This window comes from Eleutherodactylus coqui, chromosome 2 (assembly GCF_035609145.1).
Source record: "Eleutherodactylus coqui strain aEleCoq1 chromosome 2, aEleCoq1.hap1, whole genome shotgun sequence".
NCBI lineage: Eukaryota > Metazoa > Chordata > Amphibia > Anura > Eleutherodactylidae > Eleutherodactylus > Eleutherodactylus coqui.
The window spans coordinates 133,175,196-133,190,709 of record NC_089838.1 but is presented as its reverse complement, the minus strand read 5'-3'; the positions used below and the strand labels follow the sequence as shown (position 1 = coordinate 133,190,709).

Below are 15,514 nucleotides of genomic sequence, written 5' to 3'. Positions count from 1 at the left end.
TACTATGTTGAGGAGCAGCCGGGGTCCTACTCTAATCACTGGGAGTGAAGAAACTTCTGAGTCTATGATCCCCACATGCCGTGGTCAATAGTGTTGTTTTAAGCATGCTCTTTTTTTTGGATGCCAATAGGCTTATAACTATAGTAGCAATTTTAATAATTCTGTAGAAAATATCCAAAACCTAATTTTTAAAGGGGTTTTCTGACATTAGGATATCGGTGACCTATCCTGAGGGGCTATGTGACCTCTTTTAGTAGGTCTTCTAACTTTTGATCCATGAGCTTCCAGTCTGCAGCTTGAGGGTCTCATGGTTGTAGTAGACTCAACTTAACTTCTATAATGATAATAGAGCCTGCAGTTATATTATTGATGGCAGCATACACTTTTGGACTCCAGTCTATATACAGCATGAAGGTGTTTATAATGATGATGGGATTAGCTTGGGATCACCTTTGCTCAGGTCAAAAGAAGCATTGGTGCTCCTTTTGGTGGTCTTCTGGTGCCATGCTGTGTGGGCTTGTTTTTTGCGGGATGAACTGCAGTTTTCAATAGTATTATTTTGGAGTTTTCATTCTGTGTTTTTGGAGGCGAGGTGATCAAAATTAGCAATTTTGGCATTGTTTTTAATTTTATATAGTTTACCTTGGAGAATAAATGACGTACATTTTATCCTGCGGATGAATACAATAAGGACAGACACACACAAGCATCATTTTGTTGCGTATTACATGCGTGATGTACACTCACGTAATAAGCGGTGAATAGGCAATTAAAGTACATTGCTTTTTAGTAACGCACTCACACTAGCATTTTTAATTGCCTATTATTCGCCTGTAAAAGAAGAACGCAGCATGTTCTATTCTACAGCGTATTACGCATGATAGAGCCCTATTGTTCTCTATGGGCCCTCCGCCGGCTCACACAGTGGCAAACCGCTGATTTATACACACAGCGTTTTACGCGTACGCTCGTGTGAGCCAGCCCTAATGGTAATGCCACATTTATTTAGTTTATGTATATTTTACTACCTTTGCAGAAAAAAAAACTAAAAAAACTTTTGTTAGGATTCTGTTGCTGTTTCGGGAATCTGTCAGGTGGTAGCTGTTCCTAAACAAAGACACAGAGGAGCGAGGATTTTTTTTTAACATCACCATATTCAGATAAGCAAGGTATTTTTATTGTTCCATTTTATGGAGCTGTGTAGGGGCTTTTTTTGGGGGGGAGGACAAGCTGACATTTTCATTAGTAGGTTTTTGGGGTGCATCTGGCTTTATGATCTTCTTCTATTCAGTTTTTGGACATGGAAAATCAACATTTTTTATGGTGTTCACCATGCAGGGTTAAAAAGCATATGTTATTATGAACTGGGTAATACCAATTTTGAAGGGGTCTTTTCGTTTTGTTTTTATTGCAAAAATGACTTCAACCTGTGATTGTTTGGTTGCTTAGTTACACTGCAGAATATTGTCATCAAATATAATTTTGCTTACTGACAGTTAGGCGTCTTAAAACCTTCATCTGGCAGGGCCTAAACCCACCGTATATGTTAGACTTGGACGACATTATGTCAAGGAGTTATGAAGGGCGTATGGAGCGGGATCCGTACCCATTGACTATCAGCTCTTTCTTTGCTGCACTTAGTAACCAATCACAGCACAGCTTTCATTTAACCATCTTATAAAATGTGGGTAAATCAATTAAGCTTTGGAAAAAAACAGTCCACTTGCTTGCTCTTTCTGTCGCAGTATTGTCAAAGGTAAGTTACTTGTCTGTGGCCCACCTTGTATGACCCATTAGCATCATCCGCTGTATATTTACAGTGAATTTGTGCAGGGAATATATGGCATGGACTCAGGAGGTGAGCCTATTCTATATACTTATACACTGAGAAGCAACATACACTGCAATACTCGTGGGACCAAAAAATGTAAAAACTTGTATGACATTTTTTACAAATTAAAAAAAAAAAATTAAAAACTAAAAAACACCCTCATTTTTATCATGTTAAAAAATCTAGACAATAAAAAAATTTAAATAATCGGTATCACAGTGCCCCTAAAAGTTAGAACTATACAATGTATTTATTCCTTATGGTAAACTCAGTAAAACAAATTTTAAAAAAAGACCTGGGGAAAAAACGACTGAGCCCAACATTTCCTGTGCTGAGCTTAGCATGATTTCTCATGGTGCACTGAACACATGAGAAGGTGCAGGCCTTTTCATGTACTCAGCGCATCCCAGCAGCTTTGTGTGCCTTCAAAGAAATGTATGCCAGGTACCGACCAGGCGTGCATTTCTGGCATAATTTACGCCACGTTTGTGGAATAAATTATACATAAATTTATCAGTCTTGAGAGGCCACACCCTCTTCTTACAAGCCCCACCTACTTAAAAAAAAAAAAAGGCTGGCTTTGCACAAATATTTTTTATTTTTCTACGCCAGAATTCTGGCATATACCTATTGGTAAATGTCACAGACTAAGCCAAAATTGCTCTTCTTAGTCCCCTCACATACCAACAAAATTGGAATTAAAGGTAATCAAAAAAAATCATACGCACAGCATCCCAAAGTAGGATCTCAGAATATGGTGACAGAAAGCAAATTAAAAACACAAAAAAATAAAGGTTTTGCATTTTGTTTCAGTAGTAATAATGTCCCCCATACCCTCAGTAACAATAGTGTCCCCCACGGTTGCCTCAGTAACAATAGTGTCCCCCACAGTGGCCTCAGTAGTAACAGTGACCCCTATATTGACCTCAGTAGTAATAATGTCCCCCACGGTGGCCTCGGTAACAATAGTGTCCCCCACGGTGGCCTCGGTAACAATAGTGTCCCCCACGGTGGCCTCAGTAGTAACAGGGACCCCTATATTGACCCTTAGTAGTAATATTAACCCCACAGTAGCACCACTAATAATAACCCCCTCAATAGCAATATTAACCCCACAGTAGCTGCAGTAATAATAATAACCCCCTCAGCAACCCCAGTAATATTAACACCCTCAGTGTCAGGGAAATTTCTGCGTACAGCACCAATCAGGCCCACCCCAATGCCCCGCTGCCGGCGGTAAAGAAGAGACACCACACACGGAGGTCTGGTATAGTTCCTCACACGGGGACATAACTGCGCACTTTATGACAGATTACATGGGATCTTATACCCTTTGGTCACATCACTAGGAATGGGTAATGGTCTCATTGGCTCAAATTCACCGCATAACCATATATGTGAAGTCCGGATTTCCGGCTGAGGCAGTGATAGTTATATACGTAGTTCAACAGTCGTTATCTAGATATGGCGCTTCTGGGAAAACGGCCAAGCACATGGCCTTCGTATCTGGTTCCTCCTTGCGATGTTCAAGATACATTTTGTCTTCGCCTTGCAAGGCCTTTGGAATATCTGATGTAAGGCGACAGATTAAGTTTTTCTCATTTTAACTTTGAATAGAACTTGCATACAGGTATAAAAGCATAAAAAACATATGGCAATATATACATATACCCTCACATCAGTAGTAATAATATTCCCCACAGTAGCCCCAGTAGTAATATTAACCACTCTCAGCAGCCCCAGTAATAATAGTAACCCCCTCAGCAGCCCTAGTAGTAATATTATTTCCTCTCAGTAGCCCCAGTACTAATATTAACCCCTTAAGTAGCCACAGTAGTAATATTAACCCTTTCAGTAGCCCCCGTAGTAATATTTCCCCCAACCCATATAGTTATCTCCTCCTTGTAGTCAGTGCCGTTCCTCTTCTCGTCACTGAGCCCAGGTCCACACGGACGTCCGTGTGTGAGCCTGGAATGTTTCCTCTTTTGTCCTCTCCTGCAGAACTAAGGAGAATAGGATTCAGGGGAGGAGGATCCCAGCTGCACACTGATGTCAGAGTGTGCGCCGGGATCAGTGCTGCCAGCTGCGTCGCTGCTTGATTATCGGTGGGGAGCTGCGACACCCCAGAGGGTAATCACTACCATGGTGAGCAGCCAATGGCGACGCATTCCAGCAAAGAGGGCTCTGCGTGCCGTCTCTGGCATGCGTGCCAAAGGTTCGCCATCACTGATCCTAGGGTATTATTTTTTTTACCAGCAATTTATCACATTTCATTGATTTACACTTATAGAAATGGGTTATCCGTGAGCTTAAAAATCTCACAAGACCTATTTCCCTTCCATTTTCTAACAGTTGATGTGTCTTCTTTATACATGAATATTCCACACAACAAAGGCTAATTTTTTTCACTAGGCACACAGATGTCAGTTGTACAACATAAGGTTTTACTGCATATTATCTCTTTTATCCTCGCAAGTAATGTATTTGAATTTCAAGGCTCCTTAATCCAACAAGTAAGAGGATGCACTATAGGGATGTGTTTTGCCCCTGCTGATGCTGACCTGTACATGGGTTATGTCGAATGCTAGATTCTATATCCAACACATGAATTTACTAATAAGCTTTTATATTACTGGCGTTACATTGATGACCTATATTTTTGTGGTCAGGCAGTGATAAAGAGGCTGATGCATTTATTGGCTGGATGAACAATAATGCCTTTGGTCTCTGTTTCACTGACAAATCTTTGGTTCACCAAAAAAGATTTTCTAGAATTATACGTGGATCATCAAGGGATAATACAAACCTGAACCAATTTTTAAAATGTGGAGCTGAATAGTTACCTAAATTTTGACTAACAACACTCTAGGTAGAGCTACTAACCTGACTCTACAAACAAAAGCATCAAGCAATAACTATCAGATATACGCACAGAATTTTATTACTACTTTCAACTCTAGGTACAGGTCAATGAAAAATATTTTAGCCAAACACAATGTCTATAAGGCTCTTCGAATCACATTTGGGAAATCTGTTAACTTGAACTTTGTATCTCAAAAAAGAAAAAAAAGTCTCACCATCATTCTAGGCTTAAGGAAACCACTGCTCCTTGAGATCCCTGTGAGAAGTCTTGGCCAGCTGCACGTCTCAGCAGCAACAGACAATGAATCCAATGTATGATAAAGTTGCCAGCTTCTACATGCGATTTTTCTCTTTTAAATCTTTATTTCAAATATTCAGACTCATGTTAAAAAATGCATGCAGAAGATGGCAACTTTATCATACCTAGGAAATCTGTTACCCTACCAAACTTATTGGCACCAAGCTATCTATATAAAGTCACAACCATCAATTCCGTCGGCATTAGAATTGAGCGAACATACTCTGGCGAGCTTGATGCTCGTTCGAGTATTAGCGTACTCAATGGTGCTCATTACTCGAACGAGCATCAAATTGCGTTCGACCCCGCCCCAGCTTTTGGCTCCTCCCCGCTGTGACGTGCCTGTTTTGGCCCCTCCCTGCCACGACGCAGCGCGCTTCATTTGAAAATTTTTGGTCTGGCAGGGAAAGAGAGAGAGAGAGAGAGACGAACCAAGAAAAAAAAACAAAAAAACCCCGGGAACCTGCGTTCCACATACAAAAATGCTCGAGTCTCCCATTGTAGTCAATGGGGTTCGTTACTCGAGTAGAGCTCTCGAATTTTATGAAAAGCTCGACTCAAATAACGCGGACCCGAGCATTTGGGTGCTCGCTCATCTCTAGTCGGCATGCTTCCCTCATGAACAAGTGCATTTAGTTGTGGGAAGAATCGCTGTTTATTAGAGATGAGCAAGTATACTCGCTAAGGCACATTACTCGAGCAAGTAGTGCCTTAGCCGAGTATCTCCCCGCTCGTCTCTAAAGATTCGGGGGCCGGCGCGGGTGACAGGTGAGTTGCGGCGGGGAGGAGCGGGGGGGGGAGAGATGGAGAGAGAGATCTCCCCTCCGTTCCTCCCAGCCCTCCCCCGCCGCCCCCCGCCGGCCCCCGAATCTTTAGAGATGAGCGGGGAGATACTCGGCTAAGGCACTACTCGCTCGAGTAATGTGCCTTAGCGAGTATACTCGCTCATCTCTACTGTTTATGTTGTCAAACCATCACGTATTGGACAAACAGTTTCTGTTTGCATATTACTGAAGAGCAATTTACTACTAAGTAATTTCTTAACTGCAGATCTGAGTACGTAAGATATATAATGCACTGCTCATGTGACCTTCAATTTGTAGGACAAACGATCCAGCCACTTCACAATCGTTTAAATACACAGATCCAACATTTCTAATGGATTTATGCAGCATAATGTATCCAGACAGTTTACAGCTGTGCACAATTCAGATTATGACCAAATAAGAATCCCTCCCATTGAGCAGATTCCATTACTATATATCTACATATATCCCTGCAGCTACCTAATTGCGACAAAGACTTACCAAATTGTGACAGAGAGTCTTTCTGGACATATAAACTTTGTACATTGTTGCGAATGGACTAAACGAAACAATTGAAACTAATGTAAGATCATCTTTTTTTTCATTTCTCTCCCCTTCCTTTTAAAAATCTTTTTATATAAAAAAAACTAATAAAAAACATTCTTATTTTAGATTTTTTTATTAATATAAACTTTCATTAATCAAAGACAAGCAATGCTTGTAATATTTTTTTCTTATTTAACCCACAACTCATCAATTTTTCATTTTTTACACAATCTGCATTCTTTTCATAGTTTTTGTCCTCTCTAATTTTTACAATCTCCTACAAATTCTGCTATTTATTTAATTTATTGAATTTAAAACTTATAGACTCAACTAGTTGTCAAACTGGATCTCCGTTACATAATTGCATTTTTATACAATAACAGGAAAAGAACCAAAACTGCAGCACCTGATAAGGAGCAGAGCAGGCACAATCTCCGGTGAGCAGGCACAATGGCCGTAGACTCTAACAAAAAGCAGCAAGCAGAAGAGTTAGGCCGCCTGCAGACGGGCGGGTCGGATCCAGCGGTGAGAATTCTCGCCGCTGCGGGACCCGAGCGCCTGCAGAGAGCGGCGTGTACTCACCCGCGCCCACGGCTCCAGCTGTTTGATGTGCCGGCTTGCCGGGCAGCCGGCGCATGCGCAGATTGGAGCCGGCGGCGGATGAGGGACGTTTCTGTGTGGGGCTCTGCGAGATTTTGCGCGGCCAAACCGCGGTCGTCTGCATAGGATTGCGTTTGTTAACTCAATCCTATGCAGGCTTCCAGTGGCGGAAATCCCACAGGAAATCCCGCCACGGAATTTCCGCTTGTGTGCCTTAGTGGAGTCTGCCCACAACAAGGCTAGTCTATGTGCACATGCTGTAGTCCATGCTGATGCAAGATTTGGATGGCTCTGTATATGCCGTACAGACTCTTCTGTGCATGCGCTGGTTCAAGGTTGACATGCAGATTTTGTTGAGAATTTTTCCATTTCTCTGAATATTTTGCTGCGTGTTGTAGAATATTCCAGTATGAATTTTATTATTAAAACTTACTAACTTTATTAGAAAATTTAAAATCTGAAGTGGACAGAACAAAACATATATAGTGGGAATGGGAACCTTAGGGGTTTTAGTTGATAGATATATCCCTTAGTTCCACAGTAGAAACTCGTATTCCAGAGACCACGCTATCCAACGGATACCGAGCACTAAACCACTATGATGAGCCTTTATACAATATGTGGAATAGTGACCTCCAGTCGTTGATCAGACATGGTCGTTAGGTCGGGAAGGCAAAGCCTTTTTATTGCAATCTTGAAAGAGACCCCTTCATTCCAGGGACCGCCAGATTAAGATAATTTTCAGAGAGTCAGAGAAGATAATCGACTTTATGTGCTTAATCTGCACAAACTTGCGACCCCTTGTTATAATTGTAGTCCCCCGTTCAAGATCTTCATATGAAGGGGGGTGGATGGATGAAAAGGTGGGTGCCTATTGTTAGCGCTTAGAATTTTATTATTTTATTCGAACAAACAAAAAAATAATAAACGAACACCCATACCCGATGTTTAGGAGTTAAGGAGAACCTCCAATGGATAGAATACGATTGGAGAGGATAGGGTTAAATCCAGATCAATATCGCTAATAGAGGTATGCAAAAAAAAGCCCTCATATGGCCATATCAATGGGAGAATAAAGTTATGGCTTTTGAAAGGTGGTGATGAAAATTTCCCCCAAATTGCTGCATCCTTAGGTCCAAAATAGGCCGTGTCTCTCAGGGGTTAATGAGGGCATATTTTCTTTTGTATGTACTTCTCAGATGTTTTAATGAGCATTACCCTTGCCACAAACATAATGCCTCGTGACAAGATAGCAGTGAAGATACTGATTGACATAACATTTTAATGTATTGTTACATTTCATCCAGTCTGAAATGAGTTACCTCTACACCCCTGTGTACACCCTTGATGTGACTTGTGTTTAAAACCAGTGGTGGGCAGTTGTTTCCAATCATCTCCATTTCAGCCTCTGTACTGTAGGGTAAAACAAAGGTTTGGTACGGTGTTAGCCAGTAGAGTAAAACATTCATATTGTATCTACCTCAAATATAGGATTACTGTAGCAAAGTAACTTTAAAGCCTTTAACGATCGTAATCTGCTGCTTGATTTGATCTACTTGAGGATCTCTGTTGCCACCACTGTTGTAAGATAAGTCATGCCATGAGTCTGCTGTACTGTTTGTATCACTTGTCATGCTGAATTAATCTTTCTTTTTCTCCCACTCAGCTGTTGTCCTGTTCTTTGCCTCATCGTTTTGTTGGTGAGAATATCAAAGTGATGTCTGCATTCAACCTGCTCCATTTGGTGACAAAGAGCCAGCCAGTGGCGCTGCGGGCCTGTGGGCTTCCCTCAGGTTGACTGGGTGCTACTTGTTGTGTGATGCCTACTGGGAGCCCTTAACCATTTCATGTCTGCTGCAGGAAACAACCACTTCCATATTATGGAATATATACATTACACATAACTTTCTGAAACTGTAGTGATTCATTTTATCAGTGCAGCAATTCTATAAATACTGCTACCATTTTTCTATATGTACTACAGCTCATTAATTTCAATACACCACCCAAATCATCCATTTCTCAGAAATGAACAAAATAAACTAGTCTGTGATGAATATGGATTTATTGAAGCACATAATTAAATACTGCTATTTACATACTCCCACAAGGGCCACCACATTGTGGGGGTACATAAATAACAGTAGGGGCGGATTGGGAACCCAATGTTGCAGTTGGGCCCAAACCACCTACAAGTGGGGCGAATACAAGTAAGCAGGGGTCAGCAAACTGCCAGCTGCAGCCACATTGGCAGCAAGAAGGGAGAAGCCTACGCGGTGTGTATAACTTGTTGCAGCAGATTTTCTACAGAGAACAGAACAGGTTATAACTGGAGGTGTATATTAGGTGGTCACCTATTGTTAACCTGTTAAGCCTCCATGACATAAATGAACGTCATAGATTGGCTTGTCTAAGGCCTCCATGATGGACATTTAAGTCATGGGTCCAGTGCCTACATGATCACTGTAAGAGCCCTGTAACCTCTAACATCCGGGCTCTCCCTGTAATGCCATGGCAGCCAGGTGGTTAGACAGAGATAGGGGCTCCCTGTGACAGAATTGGCTACCCCACAAATGCAATTGCAGCATGCTAATGAGCAACCAGGGCAGCTAGAGGCCTAAAAAGGCCTCCTGGCATGTCACAGATATGTCTATTAGGCCTTATTCACTTGACTGTATATATCTGGCTAATTTAGCCACATTAAAAATCTCTCCATCTGAAGCATTGTTTTCCAACATTGCGCTGGGAATAATAGGACCTCGGCGACCGAAAACGGTGACAGATTTTATACGATGTCTGAAAAAGATAGGTCTTGCCCTGTCTTTTGCCGAGATATACTGGAGGCTCCTATAGGCTTCTATGGGAACTAAAAAAAGGGAGGGGGAGGGAATTTAACTGCGTGCAATGCCGAGAAAAGAAGGTAGGTGCCCCTATTTAAGCCTTAATAGTAATTTGATGATTTCTGGTGACCGAGGGATTTTCACGCTGCAGCCACCTGTGTGAATGAACGAGAAAACACTCAAATAAATTGGGACTTGATCACGGCTATTATTCATTCATGCGATTTTTTTTTTCTTTCTATTTTTGATTTTTTTTGCCCGCAATGCGGTGTGCCTATAAATGCATGATTAAAGGGGAAAAAACACACACAGTATCACTGAAGTCATCATAACCCATATAATTACCTTCATACTATCACTGAACAAAACCCACTATACCAAGACTAATGCCCAATTTAGACACGATTATCGCTCAAAAGTCGCTCAAAAGACATCTCCTGAGCGATAATTGTTGTGCGCATTTATGCAGCAAGATGATCGTTCAAAATTCGCTCAAACGGCCGTTTGAGTGACAGTTTTACTTTGCATAAGTGTGTAAATGAAGGCTCCCGCTGTGTGCAGAAGACAAGCAGGACCTCTATCTTCTGCATACTGCTGTTGTCTTCTCGGAGCACTCAGCTGGTATCTAGCTGAGCGCTCCGAGCGGGGTATGCAGAAGATAAGCGGAGCTGCTTGTCTTCTGTATACAGCTCTTGTCTTCTTGGAGTGCTCAGCTGGTATACAGCTGTCTTTTTCATACTCTGGCTGTGTTCTCCGAGCGGGATACCAGCTGAAACAATAGTATCAGCGGTATCTCGCTGAGAACTCAGCACACGGCACTGATAAGGCTCATTGTTCTCTTTCAGCTTGCTGAAAGACAACGATGAACGACTTGTTAATGAAAACTGTCCGTGAAGTTAGACCCAACGATTCTCATTTAAAAGACCGCTTTGAGCAATTTTTGAGCGAGAATCATTTGGTCTAAATGGGCCTTAACATTATCAAAGATAGTGCTATATAAAGACAAATAATTCTGCCACACCATGAACACATATCACTATCACATAGAGATTAGTACAAACATACTGACAGTGGATAAATACCAGTACAAAGCTAAATATTACCAATACTAACACAATATATGGGCCAAGTAATACTTCCACACCATAATGTTGCTGAAAAAAACACTATACATAGACCATATAGCAGATTTGCCGCAACGATCACTTGCGCTTGTCACGTGGTCACTCTTTAGGGAAGTCCTACGGTGAGCAGTATGAGCAGCATGGACTGCAGAGGGTTTTTTTTCCAGAGTGTTCAATGGCCAATATGCCCCTGCTGTGATCACCAATAAGGGTGGATACTTGGATGTTTCTTTGAGAAAAAGTTAAGGAAATCAAGGCTCAATAAATTTGTAAAAATCATGTATTGGTAGAAGACCTGTTTATTTGTCTTATTTGTGGTGCATTGAAATTAAAAGGGGTTGTCCAGTTGTAAACTATTGCTAACCTATTCTCAGAATAGGCCATCAATAGTAGATTGGGAGTGGTTTGCTACTGAACTGATGTGGGCAGGAAGCAGACAGCTCCCTTCACGCAGTAGTGGATATGCTTGGTATTACAGGCAAAGTTCCCATTGAAGTGAATGTGAACTGTGCCTATAATACCAAGCCTGGCCACTGCAGTGGGAATGGAGCAGTCTGCTTTCTGCAGATATCAGCTCAGTGCAGGAGCACATTGGCTCAGAAAACAGCTGATCTTGCAGAGGTCCCTGCTGACAGTCCTTTTCTGAGGATATGCCGCCAATAGTTTACAGCTGGACAAGCCCTTTAATGAACTGTAATGTATATATGTATGCAGTTATTTGGGACTTTCTTCACAATTTATGTGGAAATGATTTATAAATTTATCAATTACTATTATAAAATGATACAGCAATTTGGCTAAAATCTCATTATTTGATTATTTTCAGTAAAGAGCACTGTTCCTTAAAATTTGGGCAATCTGATATAGTACTATTAAAAATCTAGCTTTGAAAAGTCTGTTCATAACAACAACCTCTCACAGTGTTATAAAAATACTGGAATTTTAAAATGTTTAGCTTTTTATGGGAAAAGAGAGGGGGGGGGGGTAGCTTTTAATATTTAAAAAAACCTTTTTAACTATAAAAAAACGTAATTAAATATTTGATTACACTTTTATTTAGGCCACACAGGGAACTTGAGTTTGGCATCAGTATTGCCATATATAGCAACTTATGAGGGGCCATGCTAGCCCACTGCCACCCCCCCTGATTGCAGTGTGGGGGGTGCCTATGAGGTGCAGGAAGGGGTCCCCCTTGCTAACTGTTTAGATGCACAGTTAACTTTGATTGTGGTCCCTAAAAATGTAACTGCCGGGATCAGAGCTAACTGAGAGGGAAAGAAATTTAGCAGTGACCACTCTATTCCCACTTTGCCAGTTCTGTAGCCACATGGATAGCTAGAGCAACGCCTTGGATTAAGGTACTGGCAAACAGCAGTATAGAGTAACTTAAGTATTGCTTAACTTGTCCTTGCTCTGATCCTGGGGCAACGTTGCCCTGAGACCAGACGGGTGAGTAATGTTACCTGGCAATCTCCCTTTGTGCCGTTGTTTCCTGGATCCACAGGTTCACAGGACCCTTCTTTTTAAAATTTTTCAAGATGGCTATTGTACTTTTCAGACTTCCCAATGCACACTGAGTGCTGGTTGTGCATCAGTAGTCAAATACACTACCCGCTGCTCTGATTGGCCAGCTCTACTCATGTGAGCAATGCTGGCCAGTTAGAGCAGCGTGAAGTGTCTGAGACTATCGATGCACAATGTGTACCAGGTAGTGATAGGGGCAGTCAAAGGTACTGATCGGTTTCCCTTAAGGTCCAATGTGTTATTTGAGCTTAGTTTTTAAATGTTCCCTGAAAGGTATTCTGATGGCTGAAAAATGGTTTTAAAAGCCTTAAGGAGGTTGTCCTATAATAGACATTGGTGACTATACTATCAATGTCCAATACGGTTTTTTGTTTAACGGGCAAATTAGAACATGCTGCAATTCCCTCCTGCGAGCAACAAATGACAGTTAATTTTCGCTCGTGAGCAGGGGAGAATCTTATACCGTTGCATGTCTATGGACTGACATTGCTGCGGAATTCGCGGCAGGCATCTGGTGGCGAATTCAGCAGCGATAATCCGTCCGTGGGCATTCGGCCTAAGTGCGTCTTGCAGAAGGATTCCGCACGTGTGAAAGGTGTTTTTTTTGAGAGGCATTTTCTAATGCTATCCCATTCTTCAATATCCTAAGAAGCTATTTACCACTAGATGGCACTACACACTTATTTTTGTCCACATGTTTAGGCCTACATTTTTTCGGGCAGTTGTATGTATGCATTGTGTTCTACTCCAGCACAGTAGGAGTTAATCTGTCACGCACACAGTTTTGCTCACAAATAGACTATTTCCTGATATATCACAGACCTTTTCCAGCATTAGAAACAATGAAAGTAGCTTAGCAGATCTTTAATGCATTCCAGATATCAGAATGAAGCAAGGAATTCCTGCAGCTATGCTGAGCCACAAAACATGGGGTGTACTGGAAATACCCCATTTGTGATTCATTAAAACATCTTGCTTTGTACCTAAGCAGGAGTCACATTTAAACTTTGTAAGACATTAAGATAAATCTCTTATTTCTTCTTGTTTGTCCCAAAAATCCATTGAGTGAACAGTGCTCGTACTGAGGGTCTTCAGGTATGGTTGCTGCATCAGACCACCCAGGGTTTAAAGCCCTATTATGAACAGCTATTTCTTCCTTCTTTTCTCTTTGTTAGGGGCTCCCATCTGCCATGTGTTTTTCTGCTTTTCACATTGATTGCTGCCTGCATCACCTGTACTTTGCATGTATCGCTTTTATTTCTTGAGTGTGCGGTTGCGGATGTGCGAACACTCGGTGTGCGCAGTTGTAAAGAACTTGGCACCAGACCCCGAGCTGATCATTACTGTGCACTTTGTGTTGTCTGTAGTTAGAAAGAAAATGATTTGTCCAGAGAACAGCTTTTAATTTACAGCGTGCTAATGTGCAGATGCTATCTCATGGGCTGCATTACACAAGACCAGAAGTGTGAGCTAATGAGTGGAGGAAACTGTCAGTAAGGACAATGGAAAGCAAAAGTGAGCAGTGCCACCTGTCACATCCATGGAGATGGTCATATCTGGCATCCATATACAGATATAGAACATGCTCTGAACATTTTGCAACAATTGCACTTTGAAATCAAACCCCCCCCCCCCCCCTCACACACACACGCAGACATGCATACCTGTCAATCACTGATTGGACCGCTCACTGGACCTTTAAGGCCTCATGTCCACGGCCGGGTCGGATTCTAACTGCAAAATCTTGCAGCGGAATCAGACCCGGCACCCAGCAGAGACATATGCTCACCTGCCCAGTCCCGCCATGAGTGTCTCGGTTGGCAAGCCGTCGCGCATGACGCGCCAGCGTTGGGCGGTGACGCAGGTTCTCGCTATACTTTCGCAGTGCTCACAGCAGAAGTATCGTGGGACGGACGGCTTCCATTGACTGCGATGGAAACAAAATAGAACATGCTGTGATTCTCCCCGCGAGTTGAAAATCGCAGTTGATTTCTGCTCGCGGGCAGGGGAAAATCATTTAACATGGCATGTCTATGGACGGACATTGCTGCGGAATTTGTGGCGGGTGTCTGACCGTGAATTCCGCAGCGATAATCCATCCGTGGACATTTGGCCTAAAGGGGTTGTTCAAGTTGTATTTTTTTCAGTAAAACCCTGTTTCCCATGCTATAACATAACCAAGGCTGTGTTTACACAGCCGAAAAAATATGAACCCCATTCTTTTGATTGCTACTTCCGTGGAGAAATCGCACGTTGGCAAGCGTGAAATAGCGATGAGTTTCACGGTCTGATATCGCACTCAACCGTGTGAAATTAACCTAAAAGTACCTTTACACAGGGCGATTATCACCCAAATTATTGCTGCAAACTGCGACTGCGGGCAATAGTTGCTCCATGTACAAGCAGCCGCTGGCATGGCATTGAGCAACAAATTGTTTACTGGTCGGAGTCGCTTGGAATCAACAGGAATCACTCAATATATGAACGGACTCCTGTTTATAGTGAATGGAGGTGGGCGACTGGAAGAGATCACTGGCAACAAACAAAGGAGTGATCAATGCTATTTGATACAGCAGGGAGAAGTGAGTATATGACTGTTATGTTATAGCAAAGCGAACAGGGCCTTATTGAAAAAATACAACTCAGACAATCCCTTTAATCCCCGAATGGGCAGAGATATAAATGAGTAAAATACGAGTTTTACTGAATCTTTCCCCATATATCTATATATCAATCTGCTCAGCTCCTCCTGCTCTATAACATCATGCCTGTAGAATGAGCTGCTCCATGCCGTTGGCTTTTCAATTCTTAACCACAACAAATTGTGCAATCTACTGCCCTATTCTTCAAGTAAGGATAAAAAAAAAGAAAACTAAACAGAACAGAAACTTTCCTTTTTCTTGAATTCTGTTAAGCTGTTTTATCCCCAGATATTCCAGGATTAATGTTAGAATAGCGCCACCTGTTTCTATTTAACAGCCCTTCTGTGTCCAGTCCATCTCAGTAAATGTTACAAGGCGGTCACATATGCTCAGTCTAACTTCTATGCTGTGCAGCAGAGAGAGAAGCTAGACTGAGTAGGT

At 42.0% G+C, this 15,514-nt stretch overlaps 1 protein-coding gene across 2 annotated transcripts in view; it reads left to right on the top strand.

Moving 5' to 3' along the window:
* MSRB3 (methionine sulfoxide reductase B3) overlaps positions 1 to 15,514 on the top strand; it is a 136,902-nt gene that overhangs the window by 14,726 nt on the left and 106,662 nt on the right. Inside the window, exon 2 of one of the 2 annotated variants that reach the window (XM_066591572.1) lies at positions 8,610 to 8,736. The exons of the other annotated variant lie outside the window; for it this stretch is intronic. Within the exon in view, the coding sequence (XP_066447669.1) occupies positions 8,661 to 8,736 (76 nt within the window). The 5' untranslated portion in view covers positions 8,610 to 8,660. The remainder of the gene's footprint in view (positions 1 to 8,609; positions 8,737 to 15,514) is intronic. 2 annotated transcript variants of the gene reach the window in all.